We start from the raw sequence: 24,415 nt of genomic DNA on the forward strand, positions 1-24,415 counted from the left end.
AATATAATTGGTGAAAAGATTTATCATTATCAATCGAAGTATGACCTATATATTTTCGTGAAAAAGACTGAGGAGGCAGCGAGCGTAGGAATATGAAAACTTTTTATTTGCTTTTCTGGGGAAAAAGTGATTTTCTTAAAAACTTTTACGTTAATTTTGTTTTCTTCAACGTATTAAATATACATCATTATTCTTCACATTTGGTGTAATGTTGTATCTACTGATCATCAATGGAACTATTTTCTTCGGAGCAATTGTGTGAAGAGTACCTGACTTTAGTAATATATCTTGAATAGATAATATGCACTGATCGAATATATTAAAAACTGAATAAATGCTCCCCAGTGAAAAGGCTATGTAACCTGTGTTACTGGTTACAATTGAACATAGGTGAAAGTCAGCACTAAATTCTTGCCATATATGTAATTTTTAACCGCATCTTTAATTAAATCAAGAAAAAAAGCAATTACGACTAAATATATACCTTTGTACGGTGGCTGCTATAGGACATATGCTTGAGATTTAAAAAAAAAAATCTTTCACACGAAATTAAATTCGTTCCCTTTGTAATATTGTGGATATTGTTTGAATTGAAAAGGGACAGAGCAAGACCAAATCTTCATTGTCCTGTGTAAAAAGCGGGGGGGGGGGGGGGGGGGTATTTCCTATACAAAGAGATGTAACTCTGTCATAAATATTTATAGGAAAAAAAGTTATTGAAGAGTTATCTTGCTTTTGAGTGATATCTAAAATTTACTGTGTGGAATATCTAATTTATGATAGAAAATACAAAAGTAAATCGTGTCCATAAATTTATTAAAACAACATGAATTACTAAAAAGCAAGGGTTTTGACGTTTAACCTATCTTTTGAGAGATGTGGTTCACAAGATTAACAGGGACATTATACTTACCAGAAAAATGGCGGCGCCCATGACTGAAAGTGAAAATTGAATTGACTATTGTTAGCAACTTTTCAGTGTATAGGCATAATGAAGATTTTTCTATGAGTTCTCCACATGCGAATGTAGCCATGGAAACAGAATTATCCTGGAAAGTTGCTGGAAATAGATGACAACGTGTAAATCTAGAGCCCTCATTTAAAGAGCCAAAATGAGGAGACTTTTAGAGTACGAGAATCAGATTTTCTTGGATGGTTTCCATGAAGACGGTCTCCTTGTCATGGCAAAGTATGTATTGAAATAATTATGGATTATATGTTCACACTCAAAGTTAAATAATTAGGGAATTATATGTATTGATCAGTTAATTTTATGTTAGGTGTAAATCACACACACACATACACACACAATGTTGTTTGCTGCGAAATTGTAAGTAAGGAGGCCATCTTGGATTTGGTACTTAGCATCAAATATTTATGCTTACTCTCCCTACATAGTGGCTAGGCTAGCTTAACGTTCAAGATTGTAGCTTTGAGGACCAGAGGCAGCAATACATGGAACACGTCAAGCTAAAAGGATATGTCTGGGCTCATCTGGATTCTGTGTGAAATTCAAAGGTTTCATAGCTGCTACACATTTTGAAACTTCAAAGTGATGACTAATTAGGCCAGGCAAGGTCCGAAAATTATGTATATTTATTCAGTAAAAAATTGGTGTATCAAAATCTAACACTTAGCAGCTAGGCCAGCTGTCCATTCAATAGAGATAGATATTTACTACCTGATAGGTTAGTGACTACGCTGTTGAACACAGCCCTGACCGTGTGTCAAGCTCTTTTATGTGCCGCTTGATTTGTTGCTTGGGTACACAGAAACTCAATGGGAACAATTGAACCCCCCTCCCTACCTGAATTAAAATAATAATAAAAAAAATGGAGTAAAATAAATGAGATATGATCAATTAACAGAGACATCATGAATTTTGTTTGAAAATTATGAAAGATTCCTTTATCATGTTGTAACTGTGGATACAGATAAAAAAAAATCAACAAAGTATAACGAATATGTATGCAGGCCTAAATATTATCTTTGGTATACAGTGGGTTAAGGATTATCTTTAAATTACATTTTTCGGGATGTTATAATATTCCATTTTTATTGAAGAAAAAAAAAGATTATAAGAAATAGAAATTAAACAATCCACACCACCCAGTGGAAAAAAATCCACATAGTTTGAATTTTCTAAATCTTCTATATTCACTTTTATAAACATTTTGTGAACCATTGTTGGCCAGAAAAATAAATATTTTACCAAAGGTAAATGTCCAAATGATTATTGGAATTTTTTTTCCAATATTTAAACACTTACCTAATAATTACTTCTTTTACTGAAAATTAAAAAAATTAATGCAACTAGAACCCTGAATATAAACAACTAAATGTATTTTTTTTTTTTCTTGTAAAGTTTCATAATGAAATATTTATCTTGAATGCTGAAAATGTCTCCCTTTTTTCTTCTCTTTTTTCATAATACAGTTATTTTTGTCAGATGCTAAAATTATGTATACAGTAAAACAGGCTTATAGGGAACATACTTATAATGTATTGACGCGTACAATAATGTGATTTTCATTCCCCGTGGTTTTAGAATATATTGTGAACTTAATAGATATAACGAATTATAACAAAGCAAATTCATCCTGGCACTTCGTTATAAGCATATTTTACTGTATTTTTTAGCAGTAGAGGAAACTTTTAATCCAACAGTGGAGGGGTTTTTCTATGCCCTGCCATAAATATGGCCGTGGCATATAGAGTTTTTCATGTCCATCTTCCATCCTTCTGTCTTTCCATCCTTCTGTCCTTCTTCCTGTCTTTCCGTCGCGCTTTGCGTTTAGCTCAATTCAAAGTTCAGTTTCACATTCAAGATAGTGTAATCAAACTTCATATGCTGATACATACTGATGTAATCTATTCAACTGCTTCAACATTTTTTGACCTTGACCTTTCCTTTGACCTTGACCTCACTTTTCGTTAATTAGTGTTTAGCTAAGTTTTAAAGAAACATTCAAGATAATATAATCAAACTTCACATGCTGATACACACTGATGTAAGCTATTCAACTGCATCAACATTTTTTGATCTTGACCTTTCCTTTGACTTGACCTCATTTTTCTTTAATTAGTGTTTAGTTCAATTTTAAAGAAATATCATTCAAAATAGTGTAATCAAACTTCATATGCTGATACATACTGATGTAAGCTATTCAACTGCTTCACAATTTTTTGACCTTGACCTTTCCTTTGACCTTGGCCTCACTTTTCTTAAATTAGTGTTTAGTTCAGTTTTTAATAAACCATTCAGGATATTGTTAATCAAACTTCATATGCTGATACACACTGATGTAAGCTTTGCAATTGCCTCAACATTTTTGATGTTGACCTTTCCATTAACCTTGCCCTTTCTTTTTTTAAAATTAAAATTTAGCTCAGTTTTAAATAAACCATTCAAGATATTTTTATCAAACATAATATGCTGTTATATATTAGTGAGAGCTATTCAACTGCATCAAAAACTTTTAACCTTGCACTTTCCTGTGACATTGACCTCACTTTTCTTTAATTTGCATTTAGCTTAGTTTTAAAGAAACCACTTAAGATATTTTTGTGTTATCTTATGTACTTAAACATAATTTGGTGAGAATTTATCATCTATATCCAATTTTTTAGACTTCAAATTTTGCTAAGTTTTAAAGAAACCATTTAAGATATTTTTATGTAAGCTTAAACTTATGCACCTATACATAATTTGGAGAGAATTCATCATCTATATCCAATTTTTTAGATTTCTATTTCAATTTTAAAGAATCTATTCAAGATATTTCCATCAAACTTTATACACTAATACAAATGTTCATGATGCATTACTAATATATATGTGGGGCATTTGTGTCCAATGGACATATTTCTATTTTTTTTTTTTTAGATAAGGGTATTGTGCCCAATCTGACAAAAGTTCATTCTGTCATCTGCTAAAAGTCACATGTATTTAACAGTTACATCTGCATATACTTTCATCCACAGAGGACTTGGAATAGACAGAATTTTCCTGAACTTTCTGAAGGTTTACTGTGATCCTGCCAATCTTGTCCTTGTCTTGAATACAAATGCCAGAGAGGAAGTAAGAGGGATTATATTTCATTTGAAGTTAGTTGTGGTATAGTTGAACAAGTATAAACCAAAAATTTTATTTATAGGAATACTTTACAGAACAGCTGGAGAAGGAAAGCATAAAACCTTTACCAAGAAATATTACTAATGAAGTTGGAGCCAATGAAAGGTTTGGATTTGCAGGAAAAATTTAGAGTGGAAAACATGTTCTTATTTCAGTAGACATGACAAGCATGAAAAAATGATATTGTTATCTGGCAAGTAATTGTATCCCTTGAGTACAATGTGTACAATATTGATAATAAATGAATTTGGTAAATGTAAAAAAGAGCACCCAATTATTTACATGATGTCTGAAGATTTCTGACAGAGCAGATGGAATTGTATGGTTTTTTTTTTTAACTTTTCCGTATCATAGGGGAAAATTATGCAATGAAAAAAGGCAAAAATGAGTCTTAGCTTTCGCCCTTGCATATCTGGAATATAGGTGCATCCTATCTTTCACCCTTGCTTTTCTAGAATATAGATACATCCTACTTTCACCCTTGCTTATCTGAAATGTAGGTGCTTCCTAGCTTTCATCCTTGCTTACCTGAAATGTAGGTGCTTCCTAGCTTTCACCCTTGCTTACCTGGAATGTAGGTGCTTCCTAGCTTCCCTTGCTTTATATATGGAATATGAAGTTACTGGTATATAGTGGATCTAACAGAGGTTTCCTAACTTTCGTGTTCTAAAAGAATGCATTTAAATTAAACAATAAAATGCTTTCTCTGTTTGTTGATAAAAGGATTCACAGTAGCAACATTGAAGAAAAAAATATATATAACTCAAGTAAGCAGGTTATGTTAATTTTTTCCTGACCAATGGTTGCAGTCATTGTTCCCTGTATTAACAAACAAAGATATTTCATTGTTTTTATCTGTATTAATTATTCGTAAATAGTGGATGAAAGTTTGTATCATTGATTACATTACATTGATGGCAGCTAAAGCCCACTCTTTAAGAAATCTTCCATATAGATGGCTTTAAAAAACAGATTTAATTTCTGTATACAAGATTACCGGTATTTAACCCAATATTCGACCTATCACAATTGCAAATAATTTCCCCCAGTTTAAAATTTGTTCAGAGATAGTTGTGTGAAAAGAGATGTAATTATCTCTGCTGAATGTGCTTTATTTTGAATTTCGGCCACAGACAACAAGTGCGAAAATAAAATGTTATCAAAAATTTCCCTGCATACTGTAGTTTAGAGTAGTGACAATCAGTTTCCAGAAAAAATAAGGGTAAAAACATTCAGTGGATGTAAATCTATAATAATGGTGCTACATACCAATAGTGTTACTTATTTTAGTTTTATATTTTAGGAGACCTGTTTATGAATTTCTAACTAGGATAAATTCGTCTCAAAACTGATTTCATATGGACATAAGTACTAGTAAAATCTAGGATTTATTACTCTTTTTAAAAGACTAAAATAATGGAAATATATTTTTCTCATGTGTTTTTTTTTTTAAATTATATTTCCTCCCACATTTGAAATTTTTATTGATTTTCCTCCACTTGTCATATTTGATGACTTACAATACACACACAAACATTAATATTAGGAAGGTTAAGTTTCTACATTCATCTTCACAAAGCCAGGGGTCCTGAGTCAAAACGTTGCTGTTGGACTCCTGACAAATTTCATTCAGTATCTTCGAGCTTGCTTCTCTCATTTGGAAACACCAATCAAATTGAAGTAGGCAGATAATGTAAACAGAGAGGAATCAGTTGACTCATAACATGCACGTGTTACGCATTGTTTATCACCAAAAGGCTTAATGTGATTGGTTGAAGATAAGAAAAACATTCAAGATTTGTAATTTTCCCGAGAGACGTTGCTTCAATCAGCCCACAAGATATCGAATGAAATTTGTCAGGGCTCCAATGGTAACATGTTGATTCAGGACCCCTGATATTGTTAAGATGATCTACTATGTGCTTCAGAATTCTGTTATTTAGACTAGAAACTACCCACTTGCTCTTAACGTATTAGTTTTACCTTGCATTTTCTCATCGCAGACAGAAGGTTTATCTCCAGGGAGGAGTTCTATTTCTGACTTCAAGGATTCTGGTTGTGGATTTTCTAACAGAACGAGTCCCAGTTGAGCACATCTCTGGCATTCTTGTGTACAAAGCCCACAGGTATAGGGAATTTTTTGCACTTTAGTATAGGCTTGAAAAAGTATTTTTTCTAATTTGAACCCATGTTTTTTTGTGTATGGAGGAAGAAATGCACATGTATGAAATTAAGGAGATAACATACATTGGATAGTTTTGCCCTGGTTATGCAGCAGTATGGGACAGATTTATCATTTCCTGACCAGAAGAATCTAAATGACTTTTAATCAACTATACCAAGAATTGGATCTATAAAAGTTTTAAAGCTTGAGTGAATCAGAAATATAAATGATCAGAGTCTTTTAAATATTGTACCACTCCTTGTAAATATATATTTTTATGCCCCCGTAATCGGAGATTCAGGGGCTTATAGTTTTTGGTCTGTCTGTTTGTTCACAAAAAAAACTTTTATAACCTTTCCCATAACTTTTGATACATACATTGGTGCCAGACTGTCATATTTCACCTGTGTATTCCTTTTGACAAGGCCTTTCTTTGGGTACAAACATTTTTGACCTCATGACCTTGACCTTGAGTTTGACCTATTATTGAAAAAAATTTAATCTTGGCCAAAAAATTCTGAACAGTTGGAGCTAGTGCTTTCATATTTCACATTTCACATGTGTATTTTTGTGACAAAATCCTTTCTTTGTGTATCAACATTTTTGACCTCTTGATCTTGACCTTGGAGTTTTACCTACTTTTGAAAAATTTCAATCTCAGCTACAAATTCTGAATGGTTGATGTTAGGGCTTTCATATTTCACATGTTTATTTCTTGTGACAAGGCCTGTCATTTGGTGCCAACATTTTTGACTTCATGACCTTAACCTTGGCATTTGACATACATGTAAAAACTTTTAACTTTGATCATAACTTCTGAACAGTTGGTGCTAGATCTTTGGTATTTTGAGTGTGTTTTTTTTTGTGACAAGACCTTTCATTGGGTACCAATATGACCTCATGACCTTGACCACAGAGTTTAACCTACTTTTGAAAAATTTAACCTTGGCCATGAGCTACCAAAGAGGGGCATTGGTGTTTCACAAACACATCTTGTTTTAAATTTAGAATTGTAGAATCTTGTCAGGAGGCATTTATACTGAGGTTATACAGACAGAAGAATAAGGTATGCATATAAGTCATTGTATCATGTTTGTTTTGCAACATGGGAAAAAAAAGAATGTGATATTACTGTAAATCACATTTTATTCACAAGAACTTTATTTTCATGTAATTACGGGAGGTTGTATGCCCACAGAAATTTAATTCTCACGTATATTTTTCTTATAAAAGGTTATATATAAACGAAGTCAAAATTTATGAAAATTTTGTCTTGCTTATAAATAGCAAATGACTACTGTAGATTCCTAAATATACGCGAGGAATAAATTATTGCGTAATTACGCGAGAAGCACCACTCACAAAATAAAATTACTCGCTTTTATTTTTATGGTGCTTTAATGTATGTAAAATCTCTAGATAAATCATCCATTCGCGAATTTTTGTTCTCGCGATTTGACGCCCTTGGGCCATTTCGCGATATTAAGTACTCACGTAAAATAAGGAATCTACAGTATCTCTCGAAAATAAGGTGTCGTGAAAATTTGATGATCTACAGTACATATCTCTGAAGAAGTTGACATTAAAATTCTATATGCATGGGTTGAATACTGGACCCTCTGCTTTGTCAGAAGAGGAACAAAGTTTTACACAGATTGTAGACCAAAAATCCTCTTCTCAAGAACAGAATTAAGGGCTACAATAAGACTTATCATAAACAAACATTCCCATGTACCAGTAGTAAAGATTTAATGTAATTCAAATCATGGCTACTGGGGTCAGGCTTGAGTCACAACAGGGGACAGTTTTAACGGTACATGATAATATATGGGAGATTCTTTAAAAATGTTTTTCTCAAGAATAACATGGCCAAATCTAGTCATATTAATAATCATCACAAAAGACACCTTGTAGTGAAGATACAAGTATGTTTCTGTGGCTGAGATAGAGTCATAATTGGTGAATAAAGCTGGACAAAGGAATATATTGATAAAAATCTTCAAAAATCTGATGAAAAACTGGCAGAACTCAGACATATTGATATGCCAGCAGACCCTTGTAGTGTAAATTCAAGTTTGGTCAAGTCATTGCCCCCACTTAGCAACTCATTACAGGTAATTGCATTTTTTTAATTGAATAATCTTGCTTCCCAATCATCATAATTTGCCAGAAAAAATGTGTGTTGCAGACAAGTTATTTAGAAGATGCTATTTGAATTTACTGAACTTCTTTGATGTGTCAACATTGTGATGTAGTTTTGGACACTATGAAATTACAAGATATACATTAATGGTCTTAAGTAAGTAGTTTTGATGTTTTTGAGCTACTTTAATGAGTGTTACTATTTGTTGATATTTGTGTCATTTCAGACTGGTTTTATCAAAGCTTTCTCTGACAGCCCCTATGCCTTCACCACAGGTTACTCTCATGTAGAGAGGACAATGAAGAACTTGTTTGTCAGGAACCTTTATCTGTGGCCTCGTTTTCACGCCAGTGTTGTAGCAAATCTAGAGCAGCACAAGGTATATGAATTTGTAAATTATTGGCAAAGATAAAGCTATAGTTTAGACAATGGTTAATTGATTGATGGACATAAGTGAAATGAGCTAGAGCTTGTTAAAGAAATAAAATTAAAAGAACCACTGGACCAGGTAAGATGAAACTTGTATGGAAACATCCTCAGGTAGTGTAGACTCAAGTTTGTTAAAATCATAACCCCCAGGGGTAGGGTCGGGCCACAATGGACTATCAAAGTTTTACCGGTATATAGAAATACACAGAAAAAATCTTTAAAAATCTTCTTCTCCAGAACCACTGGGCCAAGAAAGATGAAACTTATGTGGAAACATCCTCAGGTAGTGTAGATTCAAGTTTGTTAAAATCATGATCCCCAGGTGTAGGGTGGGGCCACAATGGACAATGAAAATTTTACATTGGAATACGTAGGGAAAATCTTGAAAAAATTCTTTTCTCAAGAACAGCAAAGCCATGATTGGATATATTTACATGGAAACATCCTTAGGTAGTAGAGATTCAAGTTTGTTCAAATCATGACACTGGGGATAGGGTGGGGCCACAATGGATGATCAAAGATTTACAAAAGCTTCTTCTATCAGTTTATTTTATACTCTTATGGATCTTCTATGGATTGTTGTTTATACTCAGGTGACCGTTAAGGCCCTTGGGCCTCTTGTTTTATAATGCAAAGCTTGCAATCCTTTGATTTTTCCTCAGCCTCGGTCTTTTTGTAACACAGTGTCATAGGCTTTGAGTCATAGTTTAGCGGTTGAGATATCATAGCTTAGTGATAGTGAGATTCAAAACATTGTAAACATGGATTTCAACAACACGTTTGGAGAAACTTTGGCAATTTTAGTCTCCCCAGGGAGAATTTTTTACAACACTGTTCATGAAGGGAAAGAAAATCAAGAGTTTCGCTGCACTTCTGATATTCTTTCACACTGTGAAAAAATATCACTTTGATATTCTTTCTAACTGACAAAATATCCATCACTTTTATTCAATAAATAAATTACAGTATTTTACTGTGGAAAATGTAATAAATATGGTTATTTTAGCCCCTTGTTATTTTTGCCCTTTCACACTTGCAAACAATTAAATCCCATTTTAATTTAGCCCAGACATAGTTATGAGATGATAAAGTATTCTTTTAATTCTCCAACTTGTACTTATTTGTAGACATCCAGGTTCAGTTATTGTTTGACTTCTACTTGTTTATAAGTAGATGTTGTAGACATCCAGGTTCAGTTATTGTTTGACTTTTTACTTGTTCATAGAATGATGTTGTAGACATCCAGATTCAGTTATTATTTGACTTTTTACTTGTTTATAGTAGGTTGATGTTGTAGACATCCAGTTTTAGTTATTGTTTGACTTTCTACTTGTTTTATAGGTTGATGTTGTAGAAATCCAGGTTCAATTAACATCAGCTACCCTGGCCTGCCAAACAGCTCTGTTGGATCTGATTAATGCCTGTATACAAGAACTAAAGCGCTGCACCACAGCTGTAAGACATACCTATACAGGAAGCTAGACCCCCCTCTGAGCTTTTCTTATCAAAGTTTGTCAATTATTACTTGATCTGTAATCATTAGCAGTATATATATTTTGGATGTAAGCATCCATTTGTGAAGGCAATTCATTTGTTTTGTTTTTTTTTTTGGTGTTTTTTTTTCATATTAAGGACCACAGTCTCTCTTTTAAAGAGAGTTATTTTAGGCCATGAAAAATAATCTATAGTTTCTCAGACCCAAAATTTGAAAATTCAATGTGTCAGGCAGTGTGTTTTTATGCCCCCGGATCAAAAGATCCCGGGGGTATATTGTTTTTGTCCTGTCTGTCTGTTTGTCTGTTTGTTTGTCTGTTTGTCTGTCTGTCTGTTGTCAACTTTAACCTTGCCCATAACTTTTGATTGGTTGGAGCTATGACTTTCATATTTCACATGTGTATTCCTTGTGACAAGACCTTTCTTCGGGTACCATCATATTTGACCTTTTGACCTTGACCTTGGAGTTTGACCCACTTTTGCAAAATTTTATGAGACTTTAACCTTGGCCATAACTTCTGAACAGTTGGAGCTTGGGGTTTCAAACTTCACATGTGTATTCTTTGTGACGAGGCCTTCTTTTGGATACCAACCACTTTGACCTTTTGACCTTGACCTTGGACTTTGACCTACTTTTGAAAAACTTTAACCTTGGCAAAAAACTTTTGAACAGTTGGTGCTTAGGGTTTCAAACTTCACATGTGTATTCCTTGTGACAAGACCTTCCTCTGGATATCAACCACTTTGACCTTTTGACCTTGACCTAGGAGTTTGACCTACTTTTGAAAAACTTTAACCTTGGCCATAACTTTTGAATGGTTGGAGCTAGGGCTTTCATACTTCACATATGTAATCCTTGTGACAAGACCTTCCTTTGGATACCAACCACTTTGACCCTTTGACCTTGAACTAGGAGTTTGACCTACTTTTGAAAAACTTTAACCTTGGCCATAACTTTTGAATAGTTGGTGCTAGGGCTTTCATACTTCACATATGTAATCCTTGTGACGAGATCTTCCTTTGGATACCAACCACTTTGACCTTGACCTTGACGTTTGACTTTTATTTAAAAAACTTTAACCTTCACCATAACTTTTGAACAGTTGTATCTAGGTCTTTCAAATTCCACAGGTGTTTTCCTCGAGACAAGATCTTTCTTTGGGTATCAACATTTTTTATCTTTTGGCCTGGATTTTGACTTGCATTTGAGAAACTTTAACCTTCGACATAAGCTGCCATACGGGGGCATAGTGTTTCACAACACATCTTGTTTTTAAGCAGTTGTTATCTCTTTTTTCTTGTCGGTCAACAAAATGATAATAGCTTCTTATTCTTATTCTTATTCTTACTCCCTTATATCTTTGTGAATTATTTGAATTCAAGAATTGAATGCACATCCTTCAAACAGGATGATCATATGTTGTTTGAAGTGAAAATGTGTTTCTTTTTATAGATTGATGCAGAAGAGGTTACAGTAGAAACTGCAATTGGGAAAGCTTTTGAAAAAACAATCCGATTTCAGTTGGATCCAGTTTGGCATCAGCTAAGCTCCAAAACTCGACAGCTGGTGACTGATATTAAAACTCTCAGACTCATTCTCAGGTAAATTCTACACTGAATTCCTGTACCTGTCTGTACAGTCTGGTATTACATCATAATAATCAACATTACATTGATTTTGTAGACAGATGACACAATATGACTGCATCACATTTTTTAGTATGGTAAATTCAGTCAAGTAAGTTAAATGTTACTTTTTATGAAAGTGTGAAAATATTTGAGAAAAAAGATTATAAAACTCAAAGAATACATGTATTTGCTTATACATTAAGAATATTAACGAAATTTTAGGATGAGCGAGAAAGCATTTGGTCAGAATACAGGCTGGTTGTTTTTGGATGCTGCAGACAGCTTATTTGTTGTAAGTTTTTATTTGTATATAGTCCATTTAAAGTTCTCTTAAAAGTAACATAAAACCTGTAAGAGTCTTTTTTTTGGGGGGGGGGGGGGGGGTGGCATGATAAGATTTGCAGTATATAATTGTACAAAAATTGTTTAAACATTTAGACAATCATTTTATTTGGAGGAGGGGTTTTAAATAGGAATATCTGTCTGTCTGACAGCACATCCCACTGATACATGTACATCAAAAGCTTATACATGGCACAAAAATTGTTTTGATCAAAGGATATTAAATTTTGTTCATAGCTTTATGAAAGTAAAAAAAGGGTAAGAATGGTCATGCATTAAGTAAATAAATGACAGAAGAACAAAATGTATGTTGGTTCATATAATGTAAATCATCAGCATGTACATACAACTCATGATCTGCAGCAACTAGTAAAAATAATAGTGGCATATTTTTGGCATTCTAAAGGGAATACATGAATACATAAAAACATTCAATGACCACAAAACCTGAAAAATAGGGTGTTCCTCTTTCTTTTCTTTTTTTTTTTAAACATAAGAGATCAGAGGGTGATTCATGACCCTAAAAAATAAGGTCATTAAACAAATTCAAGGTCACAGGGTTCAGAAGTGTAAAATTTTAGACAATGTCAAAGTCTTGACACAAAAGTTTTTCATAACCATAGGGTCAACCCTGACCCAAGGGTGTTTGGTCAAGGTCACAGGATTTAAGTACATGTAAGCAAACTTTTTCATTGGTCATAGCTATATTATGTAAAGATTAATGAAGCTCAAGATCATAAATGACACATTCAGTTAGAAAACACGGAGAATATGTCATGATCTTTTAAACTGATTACACTTGCAGACGGTCAAAGTTGTATGGAATGATAATCAGTTGTTTTTTTTGGGGGGGGGGGGGGGATAAAATAACCTTCTTTCTTGTAAAATCATCAAATGTTTTGATTGCACTTTGGGTGGGGGGGGGGGGGGGGGAGGGGGGTCCAATTTGGACATTTCTAGTTCGTGTGTGTTTTCAATTTTAGCATGCCAAGGAAAGAGTATATGGTCAAGAAAAAACACAGATTAATGACAAAGAAAAAAAAGAAGATAAAGGTAGCTAGCAAACTAGAAGAATAAAATATTCAGACGTTGTATCTTTATTCACCATCAATATTTTTTTTCGTCCAATTAATTAAATTAAAAAAAAAACTAGAAGTATGAATTTTCCACTTTCAACATTTTCATGTTAAACAAATGTTCATCCTTGCCTCTGACAGATAATTTCTCATTGACAGAACCCTTGTTAGAGGAATGTCCTAAGTGGGAGGCACTAAGAGACATCTTAAAAGAAATCAGGAAAGAAAACAAAAACCTGGGTCCAGAAGAAGAACCTGGAGCTGTGCTTATAGCAGCTGAGGATGACAGGACATGTAACCAACTCAAAGAGGTATACAGACGTTTTAGATACTGTAAAATCACTTATTTTTATGTAGTAAATTTTCATGGTTTGAGTAAAAAAAATTTGTTTGTGGAGATTTGATTTCATGGTTGAAGAAGTACATGTATATAGAGTTGTTAAAAGCTAGATTTTTAAAAAAAAGTTTGAGGATGGGAATTCTGAACTCTTCGTAGCAAAACAAAAAACAAAACAAAAAATTACCACCCCCCCCCCCCCCCCCACACACACACACACCATTCACATACACAGATTAGTGATTACACAGTGCTTTCATGTGAGCTTATATATACATGTTTGTTAACTAAGTTTTGCCTTACCATAGTGGTATCAACATTTTGTCATTTCAAAAGTAAACAGGTTAAAAAGAGAATTGTCTACATTGTAACAGTATTTACAGTCTTCAACAAAGTCCTTTTTTAACTAGCTTTAGATTTGTTAAATGGACATCAAGGCTTACTGACTATTTTGGCATGTTGATTGTACTTGTAACTCCAGATGCTGTGTGATGGGGCAAGGAGTATGATGATCAGACTGTTTAACAAATATCTGGCTCAGAAAGGACAGAATCTGGAGGACGAAGCTGTCAGTACTTTTATATAATGAATATTACATTATTTTATGTGAAACACAGAGCATTTTATACAGACAATTGCAAAATATATCTTTGAAAGAAGACAGCACTTTGTTGATTCAGTTTGTCTGTCATATGTTTGTGTTTTACAGAAGAAAATCAGGCAAGAAAAAATGGCCAAGATCAGATCAAATAAGGGACAGAAGACAAAGACAGTTGAGCAGACACTCACCCAGATGGTGGGAGGGACAAGCACAGAGGTAAAAACTGCATTTTGGATTGATTTACACCTTGTTAGAAGACTTATAAAGACCGTGGTATAGCTGAATCAACAGGATCCTTAAACAATGATTGATACAGCAATTCTTAAAATTTGTGTGCCTCAGATATTTTATATGGATGTCACTGTAGTAAGGTTTATGAACAGGGTTGGCAAAGAACTGGGAGATACTCATATTTTTTACAAAGTAATTTTGTTGATGACCAATCACAAGACATGAAAATTTCCAACTTAAATTTTTTATTGAGGAAGCAGTAGACTATGATATCTAAAAGGCTAGTTTTTAATTTACTGTGAGGAATGGTTGCATAAAGTGAAGAAAATTTTTACATTTTGATGTTACTGACATTTGAAAAATTTGGTGATTTTGAATTCTCTAAAAATTCCTTGGAGTTTTTTAGAATCCACATCTGATTTGAACCACTTCTAGAATATGCTATAGCACAGCACGTCTGAAGTTTCTTCTCACAGCAGTTAATATTTTTGTAAGGAGTAAAGATAAGGGCTTAGTAGAGCATTTGCTGGACCCGGCAATGTATCTCTATATATAGTATAAGCTTAGTATAGCAAGATTATTTTCAAAGACAATGTTTAATTGAAAACATCAATCAAATCACAGAATGGGATTTCTAATGAGATGGGACCATCTATAGCCTCGACTGATGCCTACTATGGCTTTGTAGAGGAACCAGTCACCATTCTTCACCCCCTCCATGGTGGCACAGATCCTAATGGTCTGACAAAGACTCTGCAGGAAGTACAGCCTAGATACGTGGTTCTGTATGATGCAGACATGCAGTTTGTTAGGGAACTAGAGGTTAGACAACTTGGAAATGGTAGAATTGCCCTGTTAACATTTTTGTTTGTGAACTATTGCCAAATCTAGATATTTTAATTTAAGAATTTTAAAGAAAGGTGTTTTATATGCTTAAAAAATTTTTTTGGCCAAAAAATTGAATAATAGAACCATAAGTTCATGTGGAAGAGATACATCAGTCATATGAAAGTAAATACACATTCAATTTTGAGAGGGAAAATGCTGATATTGATGAGTTTGTCTGAATGAGTATTTTGGCAGGAAGAATTATGGTATTTGTATGAGAATTCAAGCTCAGATCCCCTTAAGTAGTAAAAATGCTTTCTGCAGGCTATTATACATGTATTTCCATGATCATTTGAAAAAATTTGGCTTTTAATACACATCTTTAAATGTAAAAAAAAGAAGTTGATTTTCATTACTCCCTTGATCTGATTAATTATTAAGCATCAAGCAATTGAACACTTTATATTGTAGAATTCTTTTGAATTACTAAATGAAATTATGACAGGTCTATCGAGCCAGTCATCCAGGGATTCCACTGAGAGTGTACTTCATGATGTATACAGGCTCAGTGGAGGAGCAGCGATACTTAACCACACTCAGGATGGAGAAAGAGGCATTTGAGTTCCTTATCCGAGAGAAGGCTGTTAGTGAATATCACCATTAAAGACCAAATTTGTCTTCAATGTACACTTTTCAATTGAATAAAAAAATTTGACTCTTAAATGCACAGATTTACAGTTTAAATAATGTTTTCAGAACATGGTGATTCCAGAGGAAAGAGAAGGAAAACTAGAAGATGATCCAAATTTGTCAAGGGACACAACTCCTGCTAATGCTACAGTGAACACTAGAAAAGGAGGGGCACCCCAGGTCTCTACACAGGAAAAGGTATCAAATTGTCGAATGTACTTAATTTTAATTAGGAAGGCTCTTTTAAATTAACATTTAGAACTTTGAATTTTATTGATTATCTTTGCAACTTTGACTGACTTTAATTCTGTATATATATTTCTGCGACTCTTCACAGCTAATATTCTTCTGTTTTATTTTCTAATCAGGTGGTTGTAGACATGCGAGAGTTTGGAAGTGAGTTACCATCTTTGATTCACAGACGAGGTATTGACATAGAACCAGTGACATTGGAGGTATGATAGCCATTGAAATGATCTGCTTTTTATGAATTTTGAACAGAATCATTGTTGTGTTTGCAAAATGCCTAAAATAAGTTTACGTTAACTTTTTTTTTTTTTAGATTTATTAGATTACAATATGTACATGTATATATATTTTTATACCCCCCGCAAACGAAGTTTAGGGGGGGTATATTGGAATCAGCATGTCCGTCTGTCTGTCCGTCTGTCTGTCTGTCCGTCTGTCTGTAGACGAGATTTTGTCCGGACCATTTCTTGGAAACTCTTGCAAGGATTTGTCTGAAAATTTGTACACTTATTATTCGCCATATGAAGGTGTGCACCTGGTATTTTCATTATGATTGGATAATTTTTTTGCATTTTACAGGTGTTTTTTCATTTTTAATATGTGGTTTTGTCCCGATCTGTTCCCAGAGACTATTGCATAGATTTGTATGAAAATTTGTACACTTATTATTTACCATATGAAGATGTGCACCTGGTATTTTCAACATTATTTGATAATTTTTCTGCATTTTACAGGTGTTTTTTTTGTCATTTTTATTGACTTAGTCATTTCGGGTTCATGTCTAAGGTTTGAGACATAGAATCTAGAACATCTGTACAAAAATGTGAACTACAGCTTAAAACTACTCATGAGAACTGAAAAAAAATCACAAAATATTAAAAACAGTTTTCACATTACACAGCATATAGTGTAAATCTATTTGTCCCTTTGGAGTAATGAGTGGACATGCATCCAGTTAAAGATTAATTAATGAGTTCAGTGTGGGAAGCTGTTAGGGCATCTCTGATCAAGCAGGTCTTATCTATATCTCCTGGGAATTGGGCAGAAAGAAATAAAGATCTCTGTTGTCTAAGCCTCTTAATTGTAATTTATGTCTGTCAAAATACATAGTTACTGAAACCAGCCTTTTATTTTTAAAATGAGTTTGATATAAAGTAGGGATGTCAAAATATTTATTTTCTTTAGTCGAATATTCGATTGCATTATTCGAACGATAGTCGAATATATTCGAAACTTTTTCGGAAACTAAAATTTTATTTCAAACTTCACCTGGTACATCACATATTTAATCTCAAATCCCCCTTTTTTAAATTGATTAAAAAGTTACATCAAATGTTACACACAGATGTTCACATGGACTTAAAATGTGGATAGTGTATTTATATTTACCAATAAAGACAGCTAATTTCTCCAAAATGTAGGATTTCACCGTCAATCATGTTCATAAATTGGTCTGTAAAGTCGTTTTTTTAGGAGGCATAAAAAATGACTGTGTGATATATTTTTTTAAAGCTTATTAAAATGATGGGGGCACATACGGTGCCCTTGATAATGTTAAATATTTGAATATACTTTTTGTACCAATTATCAAAATGTCTTTAAAATATGTAAAAGAATATTAATTTTATAATAATTATCGTAGTGTCCAAATATGGGTACATGGTATGAGATCAAGTCCAATTAATAGTTTTACAAAGAAAGCGCAGTATGGCGAGATAATTTTATTATAAAAACAACACATTAATTGACAATAATTCACGCGGAAGTGAAGCGTTTCTAATCACTGTACTTTCTACATGTAAAGTCAGCAGTTTTTAATGAGGAAAATTATCTTATCGACTGTGTCTGAGGGAAGACGGTTTCTCAATTTTAGGATGAGAATTCCAATTCTTTATCACTCTTTTATTGAATTTATTTATTCGAATGTTGTTTCGTTATTCGATCGTCGGTCCATTCGACTGATGGTCGAATAGTCGACTATTCGTTGACATCCCTAATATAAAGGTATTAGGATCAATTTGACTTTGTATAATTAATTATGATATTTTTTTTCAACAATCAATTTGCAGAGTGTCATGTCTCACAAAGATGACAGACAGTTGCAAACTATTTTTTCAATGTAATAAAAAACACTGTAATTATTAGTATTGATGTTTTATTAGGCTGCACCTTAATTTCATTCATTAAAAAAAATATAATGAGTAATTAAATTCTCACTCTAAATGTTTAAGCAAATTGTGAACACCTCTCACATCTAGAAAACATTAGTGATTTGGTACCTTCTCTGAAAAACCCAGCGGGGGGTATTTGTCCCTTTTGGACAGTTCTAGTTGTTAACACATTCACTGAATTTTGTTTAAGGTTGGAGACTACATACTGTCACCTGATATTTGTGTTGAGAGGAAAAGTGTCAGTGATCTGATTGGTTCCCTGAACAATGGCCGCCTGTATAACCAGTGTGTTTCCATGTGTAGATACTACAAGAAACCAGTCCTTTTGATTGAGTTTGATGCCAATAAATCCTTCTCCTTGCAGGTGAAGTTTATTTTGAATGAGAGTTTAATGATTACTGTCATTAGATAGAGGTTAAAGATATGACAACTAATTTTTTGTCAGTTGCATAGCAGACATGGGATCACTTTGTACAACATCTCTGCCTATCTGTATATCTTGGAATAATTACACTATCATCTTATTAGAGAGGGTCTATACTTTCATGCATTATATCATTTCCTTTGTGAAATCCCAATGAAAGTTCAAATAATTAACAATAAGGGTAAAACATTAATTTGTAGACAAAAAATTTACACAAAAATAAAAGCAGTTGGGATCATACTTATGTACTGATAGCAATTTTGTTGAATATGACTTTTCATGTATAAAGCATCAGTTTCAATATATATGTACTTACTTAATAAACTTAAAACAATAATCTAGTGAATAAATTGAACACAACATGATCTGATTCTTATTCTACAAAGCACAGAATACAGTTTGAATACAGTTTTTATGTAGTTGGGTAAATACTACATTAAACATTGTCATCTGAAAAATAGCAAAAGAAAATGAGATACTGATTCATGTTTCTTATTTATGATTTTCAGTGCTAATCAATGATGCATGACATAGTATGTGGTTTTGTATATACATTATTTTCAAACTGTTAGTGATGCCAAATATATATAGCACAGTCCATAGATAAAGTTTAATTTTCAATGTACATTTAAACATTCTGTTCCTCCTCAGGCAGATGATAAAGGTATTCAAGCTAGGCTGTTGAAAATTTTATTACAGTAACTGTAGTTCTGTGCTACAAAAATGCTGCTTCACACTGTCCCAAAATACCTGTACCAGATGACCATAAGAATATGGAATTTTTAATTTCGTGTGCAGAAGACCCTGAATTTGGTCAGCATCTATGCAACCGAAGCAAGTATGATGCATATAGAAGGTCCTTAGATGACACCCAAACCACAACCAAAGGAAATGTAAAAAAATGAATTTTCATCAAGTAGTTTGTACACAGGGCACAATAAGACCACATATGGATATACAATACATCTTATGTTGAGCTGGATGTATTTGAACTAGACCACAAAGGCTTTATTTTATTATTAAATTAAAGAAAAAATAGCAAGAATTTTTAATCAAAATTTCGAAAAGAAAATTCATTACTGCAAATTTTTAACACACTCTAATTTTTAATTACAAAATGCAGTATGTAGAAATAATTTACTCATTATTACAATGTTAGTGCATTTGTATTTGTACCCTCACTGCTTTGTGGGAATTACATTACTATCTTTTCTTGCCATGGCACTGAACCAGCTTTTGAGGTAAAGAAGTGACCAAGTTGTCTTTTTATTTGCATCCACTCATGAATTCCAGTATTCCTTGTTCTCTGATGGTAAACATCCAGAAATTCTTTGTAACTTCTCCAGATCTATGTCCCTGGGATTACATTGAACATTGAATCTGGGATGATCAGATCGGAATATTTTCCTTATCATGTGTCGATCTAAAGTCAATTGTGGGACACTGTGATGCTAGCAAAAGGGAAAAAGTGGGCATACAGTTTCTGTACTGTATAGTCAAACATAGTAAAAAGAAACTCCTAGAGATTATTAATACATGAAACTTTATACCAGTAAGTTTATTTATAAAAAATATTAAGCATGTTTCAGAGAGTTTATATATATACATTATATACATGTACAGAAAGTATATATATATATATATATATATATATATATATATATATATATATATATATATATATATATATATATATATATATATATATGTACATATAAATGAAAGTATCCTCTTTATCATTTACTAGTATACTCTGTATCATATTAATGTAACATGGAAATAGAAAAAATATTGGATAACATAACTTATTGATTTTAAAAGCATTTGTTGTTAGTTTGTAGACATACAAAAAAACCAAAGTAAATTGTATTAAACAGGTAAAGCAGTCCAGTGAAGTGTCCATACAAGATGTCACCTCACGACTGGCTCTTCTGACCCTTCACTTCCCCAAGCTACGCATTCTCTGGTGTCAAACTCCATATGCTACTGCTGAGCTGTTCGAAGAACTAAAGGTAAAATTTTGATATATCTTACACAATGAAGCATCATTTTTCATATATATATATATATTTTTTTTTACTTAAAATGTACTCTTTTCCATAGGTTAAGATTAAATCATCAAAATTTTGACATGAGCAGATTTGGATTAATTGTATTCTGTAAATTACCGTAAACATATTACACTTGGCTGTTTATTCTATTTAAAACTTCTGATGGCTTCCACGGAATCGAATACATTGCCAAATGTCGTGTAATTAACATATTTACATTGTAGCACATTCAGAATGAACCGACTCAAATTTACACTAACTTGTTGAAGAATGAATTTCCTCCAAATATCGTACACACGAAATAAAATACATTTACAGTAACTTGTCTGCTCCACAAAAAATTATTCTTTGTTTATTGTATTTGTATACAGATTTATATCACACCCCTAAGAGATTAATACTTACAAAAAAGCAGTATTTATGATAATACACCTATTTTTTTCACATTCTCTTTTAAATTACTGTTCTCTGATAAGCTATTCAGTGATTATTTATTTGTATTTCCTAAAGTAGATGTGTGCTGTATTTTAGAAGTATGTAATTAACAGACCGGTAATAAAACATACTCGTTCCCATATCACATCCAGTATCAGCTCTTGACCAATATCAACCCTCAGGTCTTCGGCTCCCCAGCTGATATTGGTGTCTGGGACTGATACAGGATGTAATAGGGAAAAGGGTATGTATTATTCTATACATGTATACATTACCTTAGAATCACTTATTTGTATGGGAAGAAAATACATTGTATTTCCATGCTAGAACTATGAGTAGGATTTTTGGCCTGTGGATCTTACCATAAAGGTCACTTGTGTTATATATACTGGCCATCACAACCTCAATATCACCTTGACTCTCAAAGAAAAGGATAGTCTCATTTTTCCAACTGATTTGCAAGTACTGCTACAAATGTCTATTTTTATGGTAATAAGCAACATGTTTTAGCTTATCTGCATTATGAGTTTGTCTATTATGGGTAATGATCTGTAATTTGTTGTATGTATCATGGATCCTTGTCTGTTATGGGTGATGATCTGTAATTTGTTGTAGGTATCATGGATCCTTGTCTTTTATGGGTAATGATCTGTAATTTGTTGTTTGTATCATGGATCCTTGTCTGTTATCGGTGATGATCTGTAATTTGTTGTAGGTATCAAGGATCCTTGTCTGTTATGGATAATGATCTGTAATTTGTTGTAGGTATCATGGATCCTTGTCTGTTATGGGTAATGATCTGTAATTTGTTTTAGGTATCAAGGATCCTTGTTATTATGGGTGATGATCTGTAATTTGTTGTATGTATCAAGGATCCTTGTTTATTATGGGTAATGATCTGTAATTTGTTGTAGGTATCAAGGATCCTTGTCTGTTATGGATAATGATCTGTAATTTGTTGTAAGTATCAAGGATCCTTGTTTGTTATGGGTAATGATTTGTAATTTATTGTATCATGGATCCTCTATTTTGATTATAGGTAGGAAAGCCTCAGCCAGATGCAGGGACTGCCTTAGCTATAGGATCATCTGATGAGGGCTTACAATGGTCAGATAAATACAGCCATGGACCACAGGTAAGAAAACTGTTTAAACCTTATTGGAAAAATTTTAAATGTAAGTAGATTGACTCTATCATTGAGTTTTTTGTGTTCAGGATTTTTTGCTGAAGATGCCAGGAGTAAATGTGAAAAACTACCGTCTCATCATGAATAAAGTGGAAAGCCTGTCTGCTTTGTGTGACTGCTCCCTAGAACAGCTAACGGAGATCATGGGTAGTGAACATTATGCTAAACAGCTTCATAATTTCCTCCACTCTAAACCAAAGGAACCGGTGGACAAACCAGCAAAGCCAGGGAAAAGTGATTACAAACGTGGGTTTAAAAGAAAACGATAAACATGGTAGTGTGCGTTAACTTTTGCAGTTTTTTCGTTGAAAAGATGCATGATGTGAAAATCTACCTCACTTCAATTTAAAGTACTTTAGTAACCTAAAATGAAAAAAAAAATGAATGAAAGATATTGAGTACAGAATATATATACATAATTCCTTACTTAGAAAATTGTATCATTCATGTGGCTGCCACACTGTAATTTATGTATAAATTATGTTTATTTATTTTGAATGAAATTAAACTGACTGATCTGAATGTTTGTTTTGTTAATGAAGGTATAATTAGGTATTGTGTTATCTGGATAAGATAATAACACCCCATGGAATTGAGTGGACTGCATGTCCCTTGATGTCTCCAAACTGTCTCCATATATGTGTCACTCCATAGATGCACCCAACTTCATTTATTTCTTTTCTTTTCTTTTATTTTTTACATCTTACATCAGTGTTTTCTTTCTTTGTCACTTACTGTAAAAGCAGAAATATTTTTTGAGGATTAAAGTTCAATTATTTCGTTGTTAACAATTATCAACAAAATTAAATCCCAAACAAAATTTTATATAACTATAAATTGAATATGTTTACTTTTGACACAACGAAATTTAATTCCCACGAAACCATTTTAGATCACAAAGAAATTTTATCTCCAGGAAAAGAACAAGGTTCACCTGGGGCCTTTTTCGGCCTGTGAATTTCTGAAAAATCAAAACTGCTCAGTTTTAGTTGAAAATGCATTAAATTTCACTTGGACCTTGGTTTCTACATATGTAGAGATTATATGTAGAGGTTAATGTCTCAATCAGAGTACCTCTCCATTCCTTAAAGGAGCTGAGACCTTAAAGGGGCCAAGAGATAATACCGTATAGTAAGTTTTCTTGGCGGGTGTAAAATTTGGCGTTTTGCTTGCTTAAAGCCATGCCGTAAATTTGGCGTAATTTATTTTAGCAGACACAGGGTACAAACACTTTGCAAAAGAAACTATGAAGAATACTGAATATTTTAGCGATTAAATTTTAAAAATTTTAGCGGGCCACTACCAAAAAGCTAAAATGAGTCAAAACAAGCACCCCGCTAAAATAACCCGCTATAATACGGTACTATAGGTTAATGTCTCATTCAGAGTACCTGTTCATTCCTTGGTAGTAATGGAGCCAAGGCATCATGAGTAAAGGCCTTAAAACATCATAAGACAACTGTATTTTTACAAATATCACTAATTTCCAGGTTGGCTAGGTAATGAACAATATATATATATATATATATATTATTGAAAATCAGATTATTATTCTTACTTTTAGTGATGACACATATTTTTTTTTGGTTTTGAACCACAACGGAGAAATTCAAGCAATACAAAAAACAAAACAAAACACAAAAATACAACAACAAAACGACCCGGCTAAGTTTTCGTACTCATTTTACCAGCACTCCGAATATATTACTTAATAATAGTTTCGTATAAATATGTAGCGGTTGAATAGGCTCATAAGATTTCATTTTTAAATTCATAATAAAAAGGTCAAAGCATCAAATT

General features: G+C 32.9%; 1 protein-coding gene across 1 annotated transcript; it reads left to right on the forward strand.

The window, feature by feature from the left end:
• The first annotated feature begins 946 nt into the window (after nt 1-946).
• On the forward strand, nt 947-23,044 carry LOC133184103 (DNA repair endonuclease XPF-like). The gene is made up of 22 exons (XM_061318950.1): nt 947-1,189; nt 3,985-4,081; nt 4,158-4,240; nt 6,139-6,261; nt 7,308-7,365; nt 8,669-8,821; nt 10,213-10,326; nt 11,819-11,967; nt 12,050-12,103; nt 12,217-12,286; nt 13,320-13,389; nt 13,572-13,723; nt 14,231-14,317; nt 14,459-14,566; nt 15,206-15,403; nt 15,915-16,052; nt 16,166-16,297; nt 16,468-16,554; nt 18,710-18,883; nt 20,821-20,955; nt 22,469-22,564; nt 22,645-23,044. The coding sequence occupies exons 1-22, from the start codon at nt 1,113-1,115 to the stop codon at nt 22,882-22,884; spliced, it is 2,595 nt and encodes an 864-aa protein (XP_061174934.1). The 5' UTR covers nt 947-1,112; the 3' UTR covers nt 22,885-23,044.
• Nucleotides 23,045-24,415: the final 1,371 nt, after the last annotated feature.

The sequence above is a fragment of the Saccostrea echinata genome, unplaced genomic scaffold (assembly GCF_033153115.1).
Source record: "Saccostrea echinata isolate AGI-Se365-2 ecotype Australia unplaced genomic scaffold, CSIRO_AGI_Sech_v1 ptg000010l, whole genome shotgun sequence".
NCBI lineage: Eukaryota > Metazoa > Mollusca > Bivalvia > Ostreida > Ostreidae > Saccostrea > Saccostrea echinata.

Bases quoted from the DNA above. Each gene is read 5' to 3' on its own strand.
- LOC133184103 (XM_061318950.1), top strand. From the start codon at position 1,113: ATGAGGAGACTTTTAGAGTACGAGAATCAGATTTTCTTGGATGGTTTC. The intron at 4,082-4,157 runs GTAAGAGGGATT...TTTTATTTATAG, and splicing joins ATACAAATGCCAGAGAGGAA to GAATACTTTACAGAACAGCT. The intron at 20,956-22,468 runs GTAAAATTTTGA...TTTTGATTATAG, and splicing joins AGCTGTTCGAAGAACTAAAG to GTAGGAAAGCCTCAGCCAGA.